This window comes from Phoenix dactylifera, chromosome 13, assembly GCF_051530095.1.
Source record: "Phoenix dactylifera cultivar Ajwa chromosome 13, Ajwa_hap1_PhDact_Kaust_v1.1, whole genome shotgun sequence".
Taxonomy (NCBI): Eukaryota; Viridiplantae; Streptophyta; class Magnoliopsida; order Arecales; family Arecaceae; genus Phoenix; species Phoenix dactylifera.
In genome coordinates this window covers 2144601-2161064 of record NC_143202.1, presented here as the reverse complement: position 1 = coordinate 2161064, position 16464 = coordinate 2144601, and the positions used below count along the sequence as shown (strand labels likewise).

Below are 16464 nucleotides of genomic sequence, written 5' to 3'. Positions count from 1 at the left end.
CAGAAGCTTTTCCTGTCTTTCTTTGTAATCTTCGAATCGAATCGATTGCTTTGCACGAAACGTCTTTGGTTCCAAATTCCATTTTTTGTTGCTTCCTTCTCTTTTCATGGAAGACATATAAAGCGAAAGAGATCTCCACATCTTCTTCTTCTCGCCATATATATATATATATATATATATATATATTCTTGCTCTGTTTCCGAAGACAGAGACAGAAGCGTTTGGACATGGAGGAGGGGAGGAGGAAGGACGTGATACGGCTGGAGCGGGAGGCCGTCATTCCCATCCTCAAGCCCAGGCTCATCATGAAGCTCGCCTACCTCATTGGTATTGTGCATCTATGTTTTTTGGAAGATTTGTTCTTCTTGACATATGTTTCTATTTCATGTCTTTGGAATCTGGTTATGTTGTTTTTTCCCTTTTTTTTCTTTTTCTTTTTAACTTTTGATGTAAAATTATTTGTTGAAATTGAAAGGGTTCTTGCTATTTTTTTCTTTGGCTTTAGATCCGTTGTGGCTCCTCTCTTATTTTTGCTTTTTAATTTTTTGCTCGTTGTTTCTTGGACGCTTAAAGACTCTTTTTTTTTGAATTGAATACTGGTCTTAGAATCTGAGATGCAAAGAAGGATTCCATGTACATAAAAGGAGGGGGGAGAGAGTAGAAATTGTTGTGGAATGCATTCATCACTCACCATTGCCGGAGTCAATAACAACGTGATAAGGCAGAGGACTGGATTGGTTGGCAGGAAGAGGAGAAAAAACATGATCAACAAAAAAAATAAAAAAAATCTAATGTTTAGTTTTCGAAAAGGAGAGGTGAAAAGGTAACTTTCATGGGGGAACAAAATTTTTATATTTTATCAGAAAAAAAAATTATGTGGGACATAGAAAAGTCCCATTTATACTGGCTGCAAATTAGAGATTTTTTTTCCAAAAATACATTTAAGCTTTTAGATAGAATAGGACAATATTTTTTTTTTATTAAGAACATAATAGATATCTTACATAATCTTTTCCAGAAAAGTAGATGCTTAACTAAATATAAGCCATTCTAGAATGTGCTATTTTCTCATGGTCAATCAAACATACCAAAACTACTTTTCTAGACATCATATATACATCAGCTTTCTAAAAAAAAAAAATTTCAGTGAGAAAAAAATCTTTCCACGAACAAACTGGGTTTAGAACAAATTGGTTTAATTGAGTAGTGTGCTGATCACTTGTTCCTCAATTGTTGGGTGATTTATAGCATCTGGAAGCACTTTTGAACTTGGTAATAGAGGAGAAAGAAAAATCAAAAAGTCCTGAGATGCTAGATGGTAAAAGGACATGAAATTCCAGTAGAACTTTTGAGTTAAATTTTGATTTTACTGAGTGGAAAATGATAAGTGTAGCAATTTTCCAGAAGTCCAGTGGTCTTCTCCTTTTTGCCTTTCTGCTGAAACCAAACAGATGGAAAATTTGAGATTTCCAGCAAAGGCTCTTAAGGAATATCAGTTAAATAAACCACCCACTTGATAGTAAACACTCTTAAAACAATCTTGAATTGTCTTTGTTCTCAACAACCATCATTATTGACCTGTTCATGCTCATATATAAACAGACCAAAGATAATCAAGGACACCTTTTATGTTGCTTAACATAATGTTTAGTAATAATGCGAAATTTAAGAACATTCTAGAGTAATCTACACCTAAGGGCTCTTCATGGGATTTTGTTCTAAATTCCTTTTTTTCTTGGAGTATCAACACATGGATTTCTATAACTAGATTTGATTAACTTTCAAACTGTTTCGGTCTTTTGTTGTGCATAATCTCTGTCAACTACATGTTAGTATTGACTTGGTTTTCTGCTTCATTAAACACTGATCTTTGAATATCAGCACTACGAATGCTTTTTTCTCCTTCCAGAGTCCATTGGATTTGAATATGTGCGCATTTTGCTGCAGTCTTTAGTCTTACCGTTTCTCAAGCTTTTGCCTAGACATTGATACTTTCCACCTTAATTTTCCTAACAGAGCTTGCTTCTGACCAAAGTGAATTTCTGAAGCTCTGCAAGAGAGTTGAGTACACTATTCGTGCTTGGTATCTTCTACAATTTGAGGATCTGATGGTATGATCTTGCCCTTTTCCCTTTAGGTATGCATGCATTTCCAAGTTCATGCATACATATCCAGTGCAAAAAATAATTAATCATACTTTTATTTATGAGCATGCAGACATTTATTTCCTAAAAGAAATAAAAAATGTCTAAGACATGCATACATTTGAGAGCAGAATCTGTGTATCATGGTTGGCACTCAGGATACCTACATACAAAAATAAACGCATGTATCTGAATATATATATATATATATATATATATATGACTAATTACATGCATGTAGGTATCCATGCATACAGTTTATTTTCTAAAACAATGTATACGTGGAATAGTGCATGTACATATCTGTATTATGACCAGGCATTTGTTTATAAATTCACCAGTACCTATGAGCTTGTTTGAATGTGCACCAAAATGTCGACAAAGCAACTGTTTTTCCTAAGTTTATCAATGATGGATATCAGCATTGAAGAGAATATTGTCCCTGCAGCAACTGTATTCTCTGTTCGACCCTGTTCATGGCAGTCAGAAATTGGAGCAACAGCAATTATCTTCGAAAGAGATAGATGTTCTCGAACTTAATTTTCTAAAATACTTTTTCCAGGTTGGTCATTTGTTGCATTCTATCTTTGAATCTTCTATTCTTGATGGTCACATTATGCATGCACATACACATCTTCCTTCAAGTGGCATGTGTTGAAACCTCAGTTTAATCCTTAGTTTAATTCTTCGATATTGGGTGCCCAAGCGGCTGCTGGAGCTAAGCAAGGTTTGTCCTGCCTTCTGGGGCAGGTTGGGTATTAGATGCTAGATCAGGGAATTATGCAGGTTTGGCAGGATAAATTGTAACTATACCATGTCTTTTTGATGGGTGTCTTACACCTTAGTTATAACTTTCAAGTTCTATCAGTCTTTAACTGCTGGCTTTTTATAATATATTGGTCATAGGTCACTGGTTGTGAAAATTACCTTAAACTATTGAATGTGTTTGTAAATACTTACTCCAAAATTTGTAAGGAAAATTATCATTTAAATAGTTAACATTTCAAGCAAAGCTAAATTGGATCCTTTAATAAATATAAGCAAGTTTCCTTAACTAATCTTATATTTCTCTTTTGTTACTCATAATCAGTTTTTTTTTAATTATGTATTTAAATAACATGTAAATTTTTGGTGCAATCCAACTAAGTGGCTGATTGCATATTTGCAGCCACCCTAGGGATGACTAGGACACTGCAAGAGCTCTAATATAATATTTCCATCTGTTGTATCTAACTAGATAGATAGATATCACCGCTGCCTCTTTCTTGGTCTCTTTCTTGCACCATGTGAGATGGACAGTTCTAAGGAACAGTTAAGATAATCTTTTTGCAGGCTATTGCACTCAATGACTTGAAACTTTGAAGCTTATTTTTTAGTTTTGAAACTAGTATTCTATTGCTTATCACTGGAAAATGTTTTTGTTCCATCTCTTTATTTCGTGCCCACATATTCCTCGTAGTACGATTCAAAAGAACCACAAAGAACTGGCATGTTCATTCGTTTGCTAACTTGGTATTATAATGTTGATGTCCTTCCCAGAGAAGTTGTGTTTTTTGTTCGACATAATTCATGATATAATAGAATAGGAATAAGGAATTGGGCATGACTGTTAAGATGTATGGAGATAAATATATAACCTCCTACCCTGTGTTACTCTACCCTTTTTTTTTCCCGTCAAATGTCGAACAAATCAGATTACCGTGCAGTTGTTACCTAAATATGAGAAAAAATAGGCGAAAATATTGACAGCATGCAGTGTGTATGAGCATCACCCTTGCAACATTGTCATTTTCTTCTCTAGCTTTCTCTCATCGAAGTATCCCTGATCATCATAACTTTTTATCCTAAAATGGTTGCATCACTTGTTTTTTTAACTTGAGTTATTTTGCTTGAAGCAGATAATGGAAAAGAGCAACTTTGAACTAGTGACTGATGAGGAGATCAACATTGCACAGTCTGGGCAATATCTCTTAAACCTTCCTGTCAAAGTGGATGAGTCTAAGGTCTGAAACATGATTCTGTATATTTCTACTTGATGCTCATGATCTATTAAGTGCAACTAACTCTGATTTTTGGAGGACTGTAGCTGGATAAAAAGCTTTTCCCAAGGTATTTTAGTGACCATCGTCAAGAAAACCTCCCCAAATTTTCTGATAAGGTACTGTTTGAAATTTTGAATATTATTACAGCAAATCATGTTTTGGTTATGAGATGTATTCTATGCTTTTATGCATTTATATGTCACTATTACATGTATCTCAATTCGGGTTCTTTAGTTGCATAATGTTCTTCGAGTTCTGTAAACAATTCAATTACTCGATGTGCCTAGATGTGATAAACTTCCAAAAGGTCCCTTTCTGACAAATAAGAGAATTCACCCTTGCCTAGCAGACTCTCTCTTGGGATTTTTCATTGTTCAACCCCTCCCCACTCTCTTGCTCTTTTAGGTGTCATCAGAGTAGTTGATCCAGCTAGTTTTTTCTGAAAATGCCCTTCGCTGAGAATCCTTCTCCAAGTGTAGCATATAGACTAATGCTCATTCTCATTTTTATTTTTATAACATTATATGCTAGATTGTTCGGCTCTGTCCAGCAAGTCTAATATCCATGTTCGATTCTAAATATCCCTAAAATATACAATTTCCTCTCTTCCTTGCATCTGTCATTGACCTGTAAGTTAGACTTATAGCCTTAATAAAGAAACTTCTTTGTTTTCCACATCAAAACATAAAGGGTTCTCTGTTTAGATATTGTTATCCTGCAACCAGAACCCTCTTAATTTAAGCTTTGGGCCTTTTGAACCTCTAGATTTGGTATTTGTAACCTATGCATAGCCATCCTGGTTTTAGAATCCTAGAAGCCTAAACCCAATCCAGCACAAAAATATCTTCCAGTTTCAAGCTACTCCTTGGTTCCAGATATAACAAGTTTTGCACTTAGGTACTCATATATTCATTCATTCGATGAATAATAAATGGCAGAGGAGATAAATAGATCATAAGTAATATGCACTATTGAAGACATTGGAAATGGATCTGCTGTCAAAAGTAAGCAAAGAAACCTTATCCATTTAATGCTCCTGAACCAAGAAGTGATGCCAAATGATGATGCGAAATAAGTAAATATAGAAATAATTGGCTTCAAGTGTGAACGTTCATGCCAGAGTCTAATTAAACATGTGCAAATGGCTAATGACTATTTTTTTTATTGTCTTTTGTGATTCATTCTAGTTCTATTTGATTCCTGATTGTGACTGTCCTATAAGCAAGATCCTTTATTTTTTTTTTCTATGAGTGAGTAATTTGCCTAATTCATGGATCGAATTCGAATGGTCGATTCGCAAATAATCTTATTATTTATTTTAGAATCTCTTACATTTTCATTGATCCTTGAAGTTGAAGGTATATCATCAAAAATTTGGGCTTTTTATGGCAAGCTAATCTACTTTTAATGTTTGCCCTTGGTTTACTGAGACTCTCAACACTTCAAAAACAATCCAATATCAAGAAGGTTGGGTTGCTTTAACCTTTTTGTTCTTTGTAAATATTGCTCTATGGACCTGACAGATAAAAAATACAAAATTACACAGCTACTGGATACTGGTAAGCACACTAAGTAATATAGAGTAGCAACTACATTTACATTATTCTTTTTATCTTCTTTGTAGAAAAACGTGTTATATGGTTCAATACTTACTAAGAAAATAACCATTTGCTTATATAGCCTGCAGATATTTTCGGAGGTAATGTATTTGGGAATTCTAATTTATATTGTAATAATTACTTTTATAATGTTTTTAACTTTTGCATATGGAAGTACATCATTTTTCGTCGGGGCATTGGAATTGACCATACAACTGATTACTTTTTCATGGAGAAACTTGATATGATCATAGCTCGTATTTGGACGGGGTTTCTTAGAGTTACTAGGTAAGCTATGTGTAAGAAATGTTTCCATTGATATTACACTCATCTTTTCCAATAAAAACTTTAATATTTAAATAATCCAATGTAATGATAATTGTAGGATTCAGCGCCTCTTCTCCAAAAAGCCAATTGTGAAGCCCAGGAAAGATACAAGGGAACTTGATGAAATAAGTGCTCAGACAGAAGATCAGGACTTAGTTGTTGAGCGTGTTCGGATTGACAACATGGAGCTGAGGTTCTAACTAGATCATAATTTGGTTCCTTATAGATCTGAAGGTGTTAGAACTGATACCTTCTCATGTTCTGATATATGCACATTTTATGTCTTACAGCATGCAAAATCTCTTTGGCCAGATTACAATCCAAGAACCAACTTTTGATAGGATGATTGTTGTCTACAGGTACCTTTTATTCTTTTAATTTTTTGGGTGGTACATGCTCCTAATCACTCACAAAAGGCAGGTGCATAGAAAAGGAACTCCTTTAAAATAGGTCTGCATTATTTGGTTTTTAGAAATTGTTCAGTGAGAAAAGATTGTGAAAATAACATCACTAAAGTTATCAAGGAGGAAACAGAAAGTGCAACTTGATGAGAAATTCTAACAGTTTTTAATCTGTATTTCTCTTAACAACCTGTCACTTGTGTGTGACACTAACTGCAATTTTGCAGGCGTGCTAGCACCAAAACCAAAGTAGATCGAGGAATCTATGTGAAACATTTTAAAAATATCCCATTAGCAGATATGGAGATAGTTCTGGTGAGATTTCCTTTTAAAAATTCTGTTGGAAGGAAACAAAGCACTTCAGAATCTTTTTCCACGACATTTCTTACTTAACTTATCGCTTAATTGTAATGAATGATTTTGTAGCCTGAGAAGATGAACCCAAGTTTAACGCCGATGGACTGGGTGAAATTCCTTGTTTCTGCTGCACTTGGTCTCGTATGTCTCAAAATGATATAAAATCAACTGATTTTAGTAATTTTAAACTCTCTGCAGCTTATACTTAAATTTCCTTTTATTCAGGCTACTCTTGTTGGTTCTCTTGAAATGCCTAAAGCTGATATCTGGGTTGTCATAGCTATCCTCTCTGCTCTTATTGGATATTGTTCTAAAGTCTACTTCACGTAAGTTCACTTTGTCAATGAGGCTTTTTTATCTGTATGCATGTGTGCATGCATATTGGAGCTCTCAAGTTCTGTTTCTATGTTTACTCAGATCTTCAATCCGCTTCTGTGATTCAGACGTTACTTCCTGCTTCTCTTGGTTATGGGTTCAAGAATTAGCATGCCCAAAAAGGGACCACTCACCACTGAAATTCACATATGCTACTTGCCATTGATTCTACATATTGTCATGGATTTTGTAATTAGATGATACATGTGTCGATAACTTTTGTGTAGTTGCTCTAATCATGTCACTAGTTTAATTGAAAGAAGAGATAGCGACTGCTTAATCCTTAAAATTAATGTCATTTTGGTAAAGCCTTACCATTGCCTTGCAGGTTTCAGCAGAACATAAGAACTTACCAAAATCTAATCATGCAATCAGTATATGACAAACAACTGGATAGTGGGAGAGGCACACTTCTGCACCTGTGTGATGATGTGATTCAACAGGAAGTGAGTACCAAATCAAAAGATTTTGTTGTCATCTTTGTGTAATCTATTGATGACTTGTATTAGTCATTTTAATGTCCTTCAATTTTCTAACGAGTGTGCCATTCTGAATGTGCAGGTTAAAGAAGTGATAATTTCTTATTTTATTTTGATGGAACAGGGGAAGGCAACAGTACAGGTACATTGCTTTGGTTGTCTGTTTCCAGTCAATATTGCACCATGCATGAATCGTCTCACTAACGTTTCTCTAATACATATGCATAGGAACTTGACCAGCGGTGTGAACAGCTCATTAAAGAAGAATTTCGTGTGGAGTGCAATTTTGAAGTTGAGGATGCTGTGCAAAAATTAGAGAAGCTTGGCATTGTTGCTAGAGTTAGTATTCACATGCTTTCCCTATCCACTTTACTATTTTTTTTAAAAAAAGAAAATTTTAGACATTTCTACATTAATGGCATCATCTTGTTATCGCTTGAGAAAATTATCATAGTTTTTCAAGATGATTCTTTCTTTCAGTTAGTTGCACTTTCTCAATATGTTAGTGAAGTTGCTGATATGAGATACTTGCCATTCACATTAAAACTCTTGATAACTCTATGGAGAAAGGAGACCTTGAACAACTTCACCTGCCCTGCAAGAAGGGCATCAGGCCTATATCCAAACCAAGCAAGTCTTGACATCCACTGAAGTTGCTCCTAAGTGTTTGACAAATTTAAATGAGCTTATTATGTATCTGGTTGATGGTTGTTCACAGAGTCATGCATTCTGGTCAAATATGATAAAACTTGGTCATACATGCAGAATGGCCACTCCTAACTCAATTATTTTGAATTTATTCTCTTTTTATCTTTGGCTGAAATCAACTCTTAAGGAGGTAGCAGAATGCTCCTCTCAACCAAACAGGTCCTGAATGTATCAGTCTCTCAAATGCGGCATATATTTGCAGCTTCTCAACTAGCAATGAGTTGGAACACTGGGGGCATTTTTCTACTATCCTTCATTGGGAACTTTTCAAACAACTTATAGACCCAAATCACCAGTTATTATCTTGCTGGTTTACTAGACTTTGTCTCTTGACAATGACAAAGAGAGGTGAACATGTATGTCCAGGACACCATTGGGAGGATCTTCTGTGTTAATTTGAAGCGTGCAAATGAAATCATTGGCACAACGACTGAAGAAGTGGTGATGAGAGCCCAACAAGGCCCTGCTACCTAATTTTCCAAGGTAAAATACATTCCTAACACATTTTTTCTCACCATTTTAAGCAAATTATAAACATATGCATCGAGAAAGATGTGGGATTTTGGTTATCAGCTGATTGTAGTGTGGAAAGTCTCTGGTGGAGATGGCTGCTTCATCTTGTTCAGGCCAATCATGTAATCTAAACCAACCATGAACCTTTACCATTGATATTTTTGTATAATTATGTTACCGTCTTCACATCTTCATGCTCAGTGACTGCTTATGGAATGTAAGTGGGTATTCAGAAATTCTATGTTTTCTCTGGCCAGAATCCTTGGTTTTTCTCTCCTCTCTCATGGTATACTTGTGGCTCGTGATTACATTATTTTCCAAATGCAGGTACTGTAGTGAATAAAAAAGCTGCTAATTTAAAGCAGAGTTTCCAGAACTATGATGCTGATGAACAGAAAAGAGCCTATCCATAAACAGAGCCATTCTTAGAAGTTGAAGAGAGACTAAAGCAAGGATATTGCCATCATAACACCATTGCATTCAAATACTTTTTAACCCTCTCAGATATCTCTTTGACATTAGGCTCTCCTGAAAACCTTCTGAAATGATGGATTGAAACTTCAGGTTCTCTTCTTTTTTCTCAAAACAGTATACAGGGGCCTGCCATTTCGCATCTTCAAGCACCGCTCCCACCTCGAAGGTCATCACATGGACAGATCTTCCTGCAGTTACTCACCAACTCCACTTCAGGATACCTCCTGTAACTTCATATTAAGGAAAGAAAGAATCGGCTACAATAGTAACTAAAATCAATTGAGATAAAGAGCTCAATAAGTCCTTCTTCACCATTATAATCTCAGTTTTATTTATAATCAAATTATTGCTTATTTTATTATTAGAGACTTATCAATAAGTATGCTTTACCGGCCCGAACTGGATGGCGTGGGATATACCATACTGTACTGATTCAGTACCGGTATCCAGTACGAGTGGCGTACCGACGTTCGGTATGCGCAAAAAAAAAAAAAAAATTATATCGTACTGATATTATGCTATTGTGGTATCGATTCGGTACTGAGATGGCGAATCTTGCTCATCAATATAATTGATTGTTAACCTAAAGTCTTTGTAACTGAGTTGAGGACCCTGCCTGCAATTACCATGTAAAACTCAAGAATTTGTTCAAACTCCCGCATTTCTTTGAATTTCGAAGAAATGTCATAATTTAGGCAACCAGTTGAGTCTAGAAATCCATGAAATTCTTTACTTAAAACAAGTAGTTTTAGTCTGCATACCCAACTATAATCAATCCACCGGGCAACCGACCTTAACCTTCAAAATTCAAATTCGTCCTATGAAAAGAAGGGCATCCTTTAAAAAAGATCAACTTTAATTAATTTTTGGTTACTTCCTCAAAAAAAAAAAAAAAAAAAAAATCAATGGGGTCCAAAGAAGCTTCCCAAATCCAAATTCTTCCTATAAAAAAGAAGAGCATCCTATAGAAAAAAAAAATCAACTTTAACCGTTTGTGGATTAATTCCTCCCCAAAAAAAAAAGAGATAAAATTGTATTTATTTATAATAAAAAAAGAAAAGGTGCCATAAATTTAAGTCCAGCCCAGAAAGAAAAACCAAATCAAAAGGCTAAATCAGCGAGTCCCGGCATCGAACAGGTGGAGTGCCTACCTGTGTAGAAGACCCATTGCACCGGACGCTTGGTCTCGACATCCTCATAGTACCAGATGAACTGGACCTTCTCCCAGACATTGCAGAGGAAGCCATCGACGCGCTGCTGGCCGAGGTAATTGGCACCGTCGAGCCAATCGGGGCGGAGAATGCCTACGTCGAAGTGGTAGGTCTGGCACTGGCGCGAGTCGTCGAGGGTGTAGTAGAAGGAGGTGCCGTTGTCCCACTCGAGGTCGTAGACGAGGGTCCCGAGCTGGTGCTGGATGATGTTGAAATTGCGAGAGTTGGGCCAGTCGTACCAGAGGTCCACTACCGAGAGCTCGCCGCTGCCGTTGATGTAGAGGAGGGAGTGGAATTGGAGAGGCCATGGGGTTGGGGTGGGAGGGGACTCTGCTGCTGCTGCTCCTGCGCCTGTGGCTTTTGTTGAGGGATTGGAGGAGATGGAGACGAGGAGGAGGAAGAGGAGGAGGAGTGATGGTGGAGCCATTTCGGTGGTAGCTGCAACGAAGGAAGGTTGTGGGAGCTGGTACTATTTATTTATTTATAGGGTATATCAATATCAGTAGGCCTGTTAACGAGCCGAGCCCGAGCTTGGAGAGGCTCGGGCTCGGCTCGTTTCACAGAACTCGGGCTCGGGCTCGGGCTCGGGCTCGGTACCGAGCTCTGTATTGAGCTCGAGCTCGGACTTGTTTGGTAAAAGAAAAGCTCGGGCTTGGGCTCGTAAAGCTCGTTTCGAGCTTGGGCCCGAGCCCCATAACAAAAATCCATATTAAATACCACAACAGTGAGACCTTTTACGAAACATTACATCCTGTAGATGGTGATGATTATAGTCAGATCTGGGAACAGGGTGGTTCATTCAAACTAAAAGAATATATATTAAGATTTTTATAGTATTATTGGCCATGTGTCGCGACCCAATAGGAGGAGCCTAATACTGACCGAGGGATAATTACTGTTAGCCCTTGTCCTTTGCAGAAAAAGGGCACGAGTTACGGGGTTAGGTTGGCTTGCTGGGGGTGCAGGAGATGGGATGGTGCAGTGCTACAGCTGTGACGCTGTTAAGGGGGCGGCGACGTCTTTTCAAGGGGGTTTAATTGCTGCGGCTGAGTAACAGTGGCTGATTTTTTGCTTGAGGGAAGAGGAAAACTGGTCCTGTACGACATTCTATACGGCAATGGGGTGTGGGCTTTTAAAAGCCGGCAAGTGCGGGTGAGGGGAGGGAAGAGGGAATAAAAAAAAAATAATAAGATTGAAGCAAATCCAAAGCACAGAGCCCGGCGTGCTCCGTGCTTGATAGCAGACAGCATTAAATCACGAGCTTGTTTGGGCTCGTGAGTTGCTCGGGCTCGAGCTCAAATTTAAACGAGCCTCATTTTAGGCTCGGGCTCGGGCTCGTTTGACTAACGAGCCGAGCTCGAGCCGGGCTTTTAACGGGCGGAGCCCGAGTAGCTCGGCTCGTTAACAGGCCTAGAAAAGAGGGAGTGGAGGAAATGTGGAGAGACGAACGGATTTGAGGGTGGAGAGTCATTGTCAAGGGACTGAGGTAGGTGGCGCTGTTTGGATAACATAAGAGCATGAATTTTTATCCATGGGTATATGATATGGTGTATACTTTCCTACCTGATCTCAGTACAAACTGCAATTTTTGATCTCAGTATTATCCGATATAATTTGTCTTGGAAATTGCTGAAGTGCGGTTCCACTCCAATTAAATAGAAAAGAAGTACTAATTGTTCCATTAAGGATTGTTAGAAGGTGATTAATACTTATTAGTAATAAGACTATAATCTTATCAATTGTTACGCCATGACTATAATTGCATGATTGACGTAGTTATCATCACATAGAAAGCTGTTATTGAACAGTTATTAAACAACGAACTGTTATTCTACGGTTATCGCATGCTGTGTTAATTTCGATAACGAACATCGATCTTATCTTTTAAGTAGGAAAAACCAAAAAATCCACACGTAAGTCATTCTTTCGACTCTACTCTTTTTCTCGAACTCTCTTTGTCTTTCATTATTGAGGATGATAATGTTATTTTGATGATTAACACAACTATTGAGGCCATATTAAATTAGAAATGTCAATTACACCGTCAAAACAACTCTCGAGAATTAACAACGAGATAAAATTTGTATTAGAAAGTGCTAGAAAGCTTAAAAAGTTATTTTGGCAAAGTTTTAGGTTGAAAATATCTAAAAGGGTGAATCTATAACTTTTACTATTTAGGGTATGAATCTCTATTGCGCCATGCATCCTAATTTACTTGAATTATATTTTAATGATCCTTTGTGCAAGGCTAACTCTAAGATGTAGAGAATCATGGTTAGAGTCGACCCTAAAAGGTTTGGAGCCGATCCTGATACATTTGGCATGGAGTGGGACGCTTGGCACGATGCTCAGAGTCAACTCAAAAATTTCTAGAAAGGTTGGAGTCGACCCTGAAACTTTTAGATAAAGTTGGGAGTCAAACGACACATTTTGGTTCAATGGCATAATGTTGAGTCGACCCCAAAGGGAGTGGAGTCGACCCCAAGAAAGTAGGAGCCGTCCCCAAGTTAGTAAGAGCCGACCCCAGAAAAGTCAGAGCCGACCTCAAGCTTGCTATGTAGAAATGGATTTTCTAAAAATATTATAGCGGAGCCGACCCCAGAAAATTGGAGCCGACCCCAATGCAGTTGGAGCCGACCCCAGGATAGTTGGGGTCGACCCCAGTGAACCGACCCCACCTTCACTGGGGTCGACCCGAGGAAAGTTGGGGTCGACCCGAGCACGGGTGATAGCCCAATGGCTAGTTGTGCAGAATTCTTTTTTCAGTCCCCAATGACTATAAACGGCTGGTTTCTTCAATCCAACGGCTAGGAAGGTCTATTTGGAGGTTGAAGAGCTATTTAAGAGGGACTATTCATCAGAAGAAACTATCTGTGGGGAGTTAACAAGTGCATTCAAGAGGAAAACCCTAGCAAGGCAAGGTGCATTCCAAAGCTTCATTCAAAGTGCCAAAAGGAGGTGGTTGAGCATATTCAAAGTGACATCAAGAGCTCTACCAACCCATTGAGGAGTGAAGCAACCTTGGGAAAGAAGAGAAAAGCATTTTCAAAGTGATAACTATTTTCTATCTCTTCTTTTGGTGGATATTTACTTAATTTGCTCACTTAGGAGCTTGTATTCTTTCTTCATTATTTTTATTGTAAGGTTTGTTGCCCAGATAGACAACCCAAGAGGGGGGGGGGGGGGGGGGGGGTGAATTGGGTTTTAAAATAATTTGAATAATTAAAACGATGTGGTTGACTAATTAAAAACTATTGTAAGTTATTTAATTAATGCTAAGTGCTGTGAGTGATGTGAGGGGAAGAAGAAGAGAGACAATCTAACACAAACACAAGGTTTTATAGTGGTTCGGAGCTAACCCTTGCTCCTACGTCCACTCCCCAAGTCTCACTTGGGAATTCACTATAACCCCCTTGGATTACAGCCGGTTGTTTTCCAAGCTCACAACCAAACTTGTTGTTTTACGAGCTCACAACGAACTCGGTCGGTTTTTCCAGGCTCACCGACTAGAACCGCCCCGATTGTTTTCCCGGGATCACAATCAAACCCTTACACACGTTGGTTTTAACTCGGCTCACCAACCAACCTCAATCCCCTTGATTCAATCCCCGATTGAACCAAGTAAATACAAGTTGTAGAAAGAAACAGAAAATGAGCTTCTCAAAAAGCAGATGAAAACAATATGAACAATAAATGAAGTTAAGAAGCCTCAAACGCTTTTAGATTGGAGATGAGGAATGGCTTCTTAAACTTCTGGTCTCCTCTTGAAAGAGTAGTCGACTTGAATGCAGGAGAAGGAGGCTTTAATTGCTGGGAAGATGTAGTTGGAAGCAGTAAGTGCAGATCTTCCTCTTTTTCGTTGAAGAGCACGTTGCAGAGCTTGAATGCTTGATTAGTTGGAGTGGAATGGTTGTTCTCTACCTTGCTACAGTCCTCTGTGGCTATTTAAGCCAACCCCCACGGAAACTAGCCGTTAGAGTGTTTTTTCTGCCCGTTCTGAACACTCTGCGCAGCCTGACAATATGACCGTTGGTGGGTTGGAGTCGACTCGCGCGATCAGGAGTCGACTCGGCTGTAGCGGGAGTCGACTCAAGCTTTTCCGGAGTCGACTCGGCAACTGTTCCAAATTTGAATTAAAGTTGCCTTCACGACTGGGAGTCGACTCGTCTTGACCTGGAGTCGACTCGCCAACTTCTGGAGCTGACTTGGCAATTTTAGAGTCGGCTCATCCACTGAAGTCCGTGGATCCAATTTTGAATTTTGTCCACTCGAGTCGACTCGACTGTCCTGGGAGTCGACTCGAATCTCAGAGCCCGAACTCCCGATCCTCTGTCTTTTGGCTCGTCCAGTCTTGGAGTCGACTCGAATTTCCTCGGAGTCGACTCGGCTCTCAGTTTTCGAAACTTGGTCTTCTGCCTTTTGATGTGAAGCTGTCTTGGAGTCGACTCGAGATGTCTGGGAGTCGACTCGAATCTCAGAGGCAGTAACTTGATCTTCTGTCTGTTGATGATCGCGGAGTCTCGGAGTCGACTCGCGTACTGCGGGAGTCGACTCGAATCTCAGAGTCCATAAAATGCTCTCTGACTTTTTCTTTGTGTACCGCTGAGAGTCGACTCTTGCTTTCTCTGGAGTCGACTTGCCACCTATCGGAGTCGACTCGCGTTCCACTGGAGTCGACTCGAATCTCAGACCCGAAAACTATTCTCTGACTTTTCTGCCTGTGACTGCTTGGAGTCGACTCTTACTTCCTTGGAGTCGACTCGGTGAACATCGGAGTCGACTCGCGCACTTCGGGAGTCGACTCGCTGACAGGTTCTGAGTTGAAGCTTTCTGTCCTTCTGTCTGTTCTCAGTCGGAGTCGACTCGTACTTATCTGGAGTCGACTCGAGCTCGTGCCAGTGAACTTGATACGCTTGGAGTCGACTCGTGATACTCGGGAGTCGACTCGAGTCTCAGACATTGGTTCAAACAGACTCCTTAACTTATCCAAAAATTATGAACCAAGTCTTGGGACACTTAGACAGGATTTTCACTGAAACACTCAATTGAATTCATTAGTAATCAAAAGATATACTCAAATGCTTTGAGCTCATCAAAATCAAATGGGGTTTTAATCAATCACTCCACAAGGTTTGTTGGTAAGCCCGTAAAACCAACATTGTAGGTTATTGGTAAGCCCGTAAAATTAACGTAGGTTGTTGGTAAGCCCGTAAAACCAACGTAGGTTGTTGGTGAGCCCGTAAAACTAATGGTTAGGTTTAATTGGTCATCCCGTAAAACCAATTGTAAAGATTTTGGATTGTGAGCTCAGAAAACAATCGTACTATAATCCGAAGAGTTATAGTAAAATTCTCAAGGGGACGCTTGGGAAGTGGACGTAGGTGCCTTGGAGTACACCGAACCACTATATATCGTTGTGTTTGTGTTGTACTTGTTCTTGTGCTTATTCTTGTATTGTCTTTCATCTTTGCTCTAGTTTAATTCATTCAAGTAGTTTAAGAAAGCATCCACGACACTTAACGAAGAAAACTTTTAAAGCACCAAAGATTTAAAAAACCCAATTCACCCTCCCTCTTGGGTTGTCACCTTGGGCAACAATTATTTTTTTAGAATTTGACTGACTTGACCGTTGGAGGGTCCCCTGGTGGAAAACCTCCGGCAAGATAATTTTATTTTAGGTCGGATTTGCATTCTGAAAGTACAGTCGGCCACATCACCGGTTTCTTCACTATCAATTACCTCGAAGCTTTTCATTTTTAGATTGCAGCCGACCTCAATCTCACCTCAGGGCTTAACCGACTTCAAATGGCCTTGGATTCTAGCGGCAACAGATTG

General features: G+C 38.8%; 2 protein-coding genes across 6 annotated transcripts; one reads left to right on the top strand and one right to left on the bottom strand.

Annotated features, from left to right (window-relative positions):
- The first annotated feature begins 195 nt into the window (after window positions 1-195).
- Window positions 196-9397, top strand: LOC120112196 (uncharacterized). Of its 5 annotated transcripts, XM_039131005.3 has the most exons (16): window positions 196-327; window positions 2017-2111; window positions 2593-2706; window positions 4043-4147; window positions 4231-4302; window positions 5960-6072; window positions 6170-6304; window positions 6402-6470; window positions 6740-6827; window positions 6939-7010; window positions 7095-7195; window positions 7573-7690; window positions 7806-7865; window positions 7952-8062; window positions 8798-8914; window positions 9272-9397. In XM_039131005.3, exons 1-15 carry the CDS (start codon window positions 228-230, stop codon window positions 8903-8905), a joined length of 1461 nt encoding a protein of 486 aa, XP_038986933.3. In that variant the 5' UTR covers window positions 196-227; the 3' UTR covers window positions 8906-8914; window positions 9272-9397. The 5 variants fall into 5 exon arrangements, with proteins under 5 accessions (XP_038986933.3, XP_089783095.1, XP_088566010.2 ...); XM_089926969.1 differs by lacking the exon at window positions 9272-9397 and having other exon boundaries at window positions 8798-9180; XM_088709884.2 differs by lacking the exon at window positions 9272-9397 and having other exon boundaries at window positions 8634-9180.
- Window positions 9278-11065, bottom strand: LOC120112197 (uncharacterized protein At4g14100-like). Its single transcript, XM_039131006.3, has 2 exons — window positions 10570-11065; window positions 9278-9606 (listed from the first exon to the last, which is right to left on the bottom strand). The coding sequence occupies exons 1-2, from the start codon at window positions 11054-11056 to the stop codon at window positions 9425-9427; spliced, it is 669 nt and encodes a 222-aa protein (XP_038986934.3). The 5' UTR covers window positions 11057-11065; the 3' UTR covers window positions 9278-9424.
- Between the last annotated feature and the right edge of the window lie 5399 nt (window positions 11066-16464).

What these genes read in the sequence shown, in the direction of transcription:
- LOC120112197 (XM_039131006.3), bottom strand. Translation starts at nt 11,056, where the DNA reads ATGGCTCCACCATCACTCCTCCTCCTCTTCCTCCTCCTCGTCTCCATC. An exon ending in GCAATGGGTCTTCTACACAG is followed by an intron (nt 9,607 to 10,569) that starts GTAGGCACTCCA and finishes GAGTAACTGCAG; the next exon opens with GAAGATCTGTCCATGTGATG.
- LOC120112196 (XM_039131005.3), top strand. Translation starts at nt 228, where the DNA reads ATGGAGGAGGGGAGGAGGAAGGACGTGATACGGCTGGAGCGGGAGGCC. An exon ending in ATTGACAACATGGAGCTGAG is followed by an intron (nt 6,305 to 6,401) that starts GTTCTAACTAGA and finishes TATGTCTTACAG; the next exon opens with CATGCAAAATCTCTTTGGCC. An exon ending in TGTTCTAAAGTCTACTTCAC is followed by an intron (nt 7,196 to 7,572) that starts GTAAGTTCACTT and finishes ATTGCCTTGCAG; the next exon opens with GTTTCAGCAGAACATAAGAA.